The sequence below is a fragment of the Citrus clementina genome, unplaced genomic scaffold (genome assembly GCF_000493195.1).
Source record: "Citrus clementina cultivar Clemenules unplaced genomic scaffold, Citrus_clementina_v1.0 scaffold_8, whole genome shotgun sequence".
NCBI classification, from domain to species: Eukaryota; Viridiplantae; Streptophyta; class Magnoliopsida; order Sapindales; family Rutaceae; genus Citrus; species Citrus x clementina.
This window is the reverse complement of record NW_006262022.1, coordinates 23,351,624-23,358,133: the sequence shown is the minus strand read 5'-3', so window position 1 is coordinate 23,358,133 and position 6,510 is coordinate 23,351,624. Positions and strand designations below refer to the sequence as shown.

The window sequence follows — 6,510 nt, the reverse complement described above, 5'->3', positions numbered from 1 at the left end:
AATTAGGCTTAATTCAATGGCAATGAAGATAAATTAGTTACTTTTCTCTAAATTTTAGTTTGAATGAACGAAACAAAGTTATTTATTTCTTCTTGGATCTTCTGTAAATGTCCATATACGTATCTTCTAGCAACAACATTTCCAATGCAGAGAAAAAGACTCGTGAATGTGATACACTTAGCTTTAATAATGTGAGTGGGGCATGATTATCATGTCAATATTACACAACTTTGGAAAGAAAAAGAAAAAAAAAAAAACTGAAACTTGTACGCTTACAGGAAGTTGCAAAACTTGTGGGGGGGTCTTTGAACTAGATTCTAATTTAGAAGCAGACGTTGCCCCAATTCATTGGTTGAAATATTCAGAATCTATCTTGGATTACCGATTGAGAAAGTGAAATTCGTCTAATTTTTAGAAGGTTTTTATATAAGAATTAATTGCTTGCACGTAAGAATTTGGATTATGGGGGATCTTATGTGTGCCAATCTGCTTCCGTTCCTTTTGGCTCACGGAATCTATAACAGAAATGATATTATTGTTCTGTTACCGACAAAGATTTTGTCATGATGAAATGGTAAATAAAATTTCTCGTTAGTAAAATGAATGAAAAATTTTAATAATATTTCCTTTGCATTGGGTATTGATCCAACTTGTTAGTTGATTTGAGTGCTCCATACATGGATTATGTCAAATGATGTTACACGCAACTCAATCATACCCGACGTAGGTGCATTTCTTTTCTTGGGTTCCAATAGTAATCCATCTGTATTGAGAGCAGTTGGGGTTTTATTTGATGCGTCTTTAATCACATTAAAAACCTTTTGTTTGACGCGTCTGTGCTTATTTTGAACAGCAAAAAGGTTAAAAGATTTCATGTATAAAGCGCTTCTACTCTTGATTTTGTCAAATTTTGAGTTCAATTGGTTCTGGAGAAGGTTCAGATCTTTAGGTTGCTAAAATGTAATTTGGAGTTTTACCCCTTTTTATCGTACTTTTGCCTTAAATAACAAGAGTGGATTTCACTCAATTTTTTGTTGCAGATAAAGGCCGGAAAGGACCCAGACATCTATAGATGCATTTATAATAGAAATAATACGGATGAGGCCCTGAGACACATCTAACTTAATTTTAATAATATGGTGAAGTTAGTGAAACTCAACTTTGTAGCAAGTCTTCATATTTAGTGTGTGTGTTTATTATGCATTTGCAGTTTGGTCTAATTTTAATTGAACCTTCTTAACTGTATTGCATATACTCAGTTGGTGATTGCACGAGGAAATTTGCAGTAGAAATCATGACTCATGGGTTGGGAAGTTTAGGGATGAATGTGCGCAACTTTAAACATGAAATGAAAAACGTTTTTTTTTTCTTTTTCTTTTTCACACGCAATTTTCCAAATGCCGACATTTCTCCATGTTTCGGACCGCAGGCAAACTTTTACAATTTGACGGACTCAAGGACCAGAGAACCCAGAATTTACCGGGCCTTTACCTCGTATTTGGTTATTGGGCTTTTTTCTGCAGAATTGGACCGAGAAATTGGGCCAGCTCAAGAAACTGTTGGCACTGCAAGGCAACTAGTCACTGGGTAGTGACTCATTCTGGTTCCAGAAATCGAACAGTGTATGCTCCGTTGTCAGATGTAAAGATTGACAAAGTGTGTGTGGCCGGGACACTAAAGAAAAAGGCCGAAGAACCCAAATGGATCAGATTCTAACGCGGACTAGTACGAAGAAGATCGAAACAATGCTGTGCTTGTGTTGAGTCTCATAATTGGAAAGGCAAAAACAGTCCATCCAAATGATAACAATGATTTTGAAGAGGCCTTGAAAGAATTTTGTTGACTTGGCGGCGCGTTATTAAGAAATTTTCGGGCAAAGGCTATTTTATATCTAATTTTAGTGATGTCTATCAGATTATAATAAGCAGGGCGGGCGGCTGCCTATTTTCTATTCTAATTTTACAAAATTTTGCTCCCAAAACCCAAGCCATTTTTAAGCTCACCTGATTATATCCTCTTGGCAAATTGTTCCACTACACAATTTTTGAAGGAGGCGTTTGGTTAGTTATCGATCAGAAGGTATGTACATTTAAGTGATTATCAGGAATTGCGGCAGTTTAATCTACCGGGCTAAACACATATATTTTTGAGAATTATATTACAATTTACTGATATTTTCAGGAAGCCTAAACCCATGTAACTAAAGCACAGTCGGAGCCCTAATGAGCATTGCAAAAATATTAATTGTGTCAAATAGAAATGAGATCTACCCTCACTTAATCACAATTTTTTTAAAAAAAAAGTAATAGGAAGTTCGATCTAATGCATTTTTGGAAGCCGGTTAATGAAGTTTGAATTTACTCAATGTGCTTGTAATAGAAATTGGATATGTCCCAATTACTGTTATTTCTCTTGGTATTTATTTTTATTCTTAGATAATCAAAAATATAAAATTTAGGTTTTTGTTATGTTATATAATTATGTAACAATCGTGGAATGAAATCCAACGATTATAAAAATATAAGATAAAAAATTATATTATTTTTACAATCGTTAAATTTTTAATTTAATGATTGTATAATTATATATGTTACATCGTTATATAACATAATAATCATCATAAATTTAATATTTTTTGTGCTTTTAAAAAGTTAACAGGAAGAAGATTGCAGGGAATTGCATTGTCGGGAAAATCATTGATGCCTTTGAAGACATATACGGTGGATAGAAGAGAGAGATGGTAAAAGCATTAAGCTAATTAAATATTACCGATAAAGAAGACACGTGGCAACAAGAGATGGCCCGCGAAGGCACCAGAGATTTCGTCTAATAGAAAGCATCCAGAATCCTCTACATAAATCATATTAGTCCTATATATAGGCCTCTCTTGTCTCATCCTTCTCCATCTTCAAATTGATTGATCAAAGCATTTCCGAAGTTGTTGAGCATTTAATTAGCGTCCCAGTTTGCCATAATGTCACTCATTCCAAGCATCTTCGGTGGCCGAAGAACCAACGTGTTCGATCCAGTTTCATTAGATGTATGGGATCCTTTCGACGGGTTCTTGTCCTCTGCCCTTACCAACGCGCCGTCTTCGGCTAGGGAAACATCCCAATTCGCCAATGCAAGAATTGACTGGAAAGAGACTCCTCAGGCTCACGTATTCAAAGCTGATCTTCCAGGGCTGAGGAAAGAAGAAGTAAAAGTTGAGGTTGAAGAGGGCAGGATTCTGCAGATAAGCGGAGAGAGGAGCAAGGAGCAGGAAGAGAAGAATGACAAGTGGCATCGCGTCGAGAGGAGCAGTGGCAAGTTCCTGAGGAGGTTCAGGTTGCCCGACAATGCTAAGGTGGAACAGGTTAAGGCCAGCATGGAGAATGGTGTGCTCACAGTCACCGTTCCTAAACAGGAGGAGAAGAAACCTGAAGTTAAGGCTATTGAGATCTCTGGCTAAGTGATAACTGTAAATGTTTTCAAGATTGTGTCTTTGGTTTGCTAATAAATTTGGTACGAAAGCAAAGCCCTTGTGTGTTTGTATGTGTGTGTGTGTTTGTTTTCTTCCCTTCCCCCTGTTTAATTTGATGTGATTATGTTTGTGTGTTTGCAAGAGCTTCAGGAGCCAGTCTCAAGCGTTGTAACTAGTTTTTTAAATGATAAAAAAGTGTGATGCAATAAAATATATTTTGTAATGCGAGTATCACTGTTGTAGGTTTTTTTTTTTTTAAATTTAAATTTAAATAGAACAGTTGTTTCCGACGGCGATCATTGTAGTGCATAAGAAATATTTCATTCCAAATTAAATCAAGGAAAATTTTTGGGATTGATTTGTAATTACCGACCTATTGAAAGTAGAGAAAGAGGGAGATCTTTAGTACGCAGAAAAATAGCTGACGATCTAGAAAGCTTTTGTAACAAAACAAACGATTACATACGAACTAATTGATGCTGTTAATTAATGGCAATTACTAGGTAGCTGTTTCAGATTAAGAGGTTGTTGTTTTAGTTATCTTTTTTTTTAAAAGATTATATTGCTTAGAATTTGCGTTAAAGCCTGCAGGAGAAAAGAGATTTTATATGCCTTAATTCGCTACCATTGTTTCTATTATCATAATTTTTACAAATGTGAAAATTTTGATTAATAGGTTGTTGGGCTGGCAAGTTTTGTGGAAGCCTATGTAAGATGGCAGAAGATCATAGAAAACCCAGGAGCATCTTGTTGGTTATGATAAGTAGAGTTTTGGCAAAATGAGTTACATGTCGTGTTATGTCGTGTCGAGTGTATGTTTGATTTAAATATAATTTATTTAATAATTTTTAAATTTAATACGAAAAATAAATGTTATGCACATATATTAAAATATATTATATATTTATATTATTTAAAGTTTAAATTATATATATGTAAGTAATATTATATATATATATATGTGTGTGTGTATTAATATTTTATATATTAATATTATTAAAGTTTTAAATTTATATAAAATTTTATAAATAAAATATTATGTATATTTATTCTTTTAAAAAATTTAAAAAAATCAACTTTAATATTTGAGTTTTAATGATAAAAATTTAAAAATTAATTTAAAATAAAAATATATTTAAATTATTATTTAGGTAAATAGATTACGAATTTTAATTCGACATAAAAAAATATTATGTCAATTTAAATTTAATTCATTTAATAATCGTGTTAAATTTTACGATTTATATTTATTTATTTACATCGGACAATCCAATCGTATTAAATTTTATCAGTGCTAATGGTGAGCGGGGAAGGGGAATGTATAATATAAAATAAGGGTAATTTTTAAAAACCTCTCCTGAGGTTTGGGCTTGTTGCAAGTAGATGGCGATAATTTATTTATTTGTAAAAAACCCCCTACCGTCAGCTAACTTTAACATTGACCGTTAGTTGACTGTGCAAAGATAATATTACCCTTAACAACAGTTTGTAGACGGAAATAACTAAAAAAAAAAATTAAAATTGTTGGCTATTTTACCCTCTTTAAATTATTGATATTTTCTTAAAGTTCCTATAAAAAAGATAAAATTAAAAATTTGAAAAATCCTCTTTAAATTATTAATATTTTCTTAAAGTTCCTACAAAAAAGATAAAATTAAAAACTTGAAAATGAAATAGTTATAATCTTTACCTATGATATTATAAATCTTTGGAATTGACAAGGATAAAATTGTCAAAAAATATGATTTGTGCTTTTCGCACCAACAATTTTAATTTTTTTTTTAGTTATTTCCGTCTACAAACTATTGTTAAGGGTAATATTGTCTTTGCACAGTCAACTAACGGTCAATTGCTATATAATATGATTCTTTATGTATTGTTATCACCCGAAGGATTTAACAGTTTACTTTCAACTGAATAGAAACGGCATATTCGTCGAAGCATATTTTTTAAGATATGTCGTCTAAAATATTTTTAGAAGATATGTCAATTTTTTGGCAAATGATAAATTTTTAATGAAAATGAGCACTTTTTGAATTTTGATTTATTGAGATTTGTGTTCAGTCTAAGCAGCATAAAATTTCTAAGCAGTTTCTTTGAAAGCACAAAGAAGAGTTCAATCATTACTGAAATTGGCTTCTCTTGATAAACAAACACATCGAGACACACAATATTGAGGCACACGGAAAGAAATAGAAACGTATAGGATGCGCAGAGAGAGATGCAATGCAATATGATCATCTGCAGCCAAACCAAGGTTGGGTTTTGCATTTACGGCACAAGTAGAAATTAGTGTATGAAGTTTGATTATATTTCACACTACGGCTTCCCGCCATTGCAACTTTAATCGATCAAAGATCTGGGCCGAATGCTTTTTAGAAGAACCTGCAAGAAAATCTTGCAGCATTGAACTAGAATCAGTTTTAACGCTGCTGCAATGGACAATTGGGTGAAAAGAAAGGAAGTGAGATGAAAAAAGGAGGAGAAAGAGGCTCTTGATGATTGTGAATCGTAAGAGTAAGAGGAAAAGAGAAGGGAAAGGTGCTTCGTTTTTACAGTTATAGTCTGTCATCTTAAGGATGGCACTCATAATTTTTTGCTTCTACATAACTCTGAAAGCACAGTCAATAAAGTGCGCTAAACAATACTAGCATACACTAGTCGTTGTATCCGACGGTTCTTCCACAGTAATGTCAATATGACTGTATAATATCAAGGGATCCAGCTGGTTTGGTTAACACCTTCCCGGAAACTTGCTGAAAATTCAGGTATTGGAGTTGATCCTGAAAATGAGGTTTGTAACGTTGGGCATACTACTCCAAATGTTTGTGGAGTTGGTTTCACTCAATGACTTGGCGTTGGGTGTTATGGTATGTTACTCCTGCCTTGGTAGCAAAAGTACTACTTGCTTTTCCATTGTGGCATGCACTCATCATGGATCATTCATTATTAGAACTGTAAATTTTTCTCGAGACTACCTAATATCAATCAACTTCAACTTCATTTCGCTAGATTTTAGATTTATGCAAATGATTGTTTGGTTTCTA

General features: G+C 33.1%; 1 protein-coding gene across 1 annotated transcript; it reads left to right on the top strand.

Moving 5' to 3' along the window:
- Positions 1–2,870: 2,870 nt before the first annotated feature.
- Positions 2,871–3,691, top strand: LOC18034632 (17.4 kDa class I heat shock protein). The gene has a single exon (XM_006424748.2). It carries the CDS (start codon positions 2,975–2,977, stop codon positions 3,449–3,451), a length of 477 nt encoding a protein of 158 aa, XP_006424811.1. The 5' UTR covers positions 2,871–2,974; the 3' UTR covers positions 3,452–3,691.
- Positions 3,692–6,510: the final 2,819 nt, after the last annotated feature.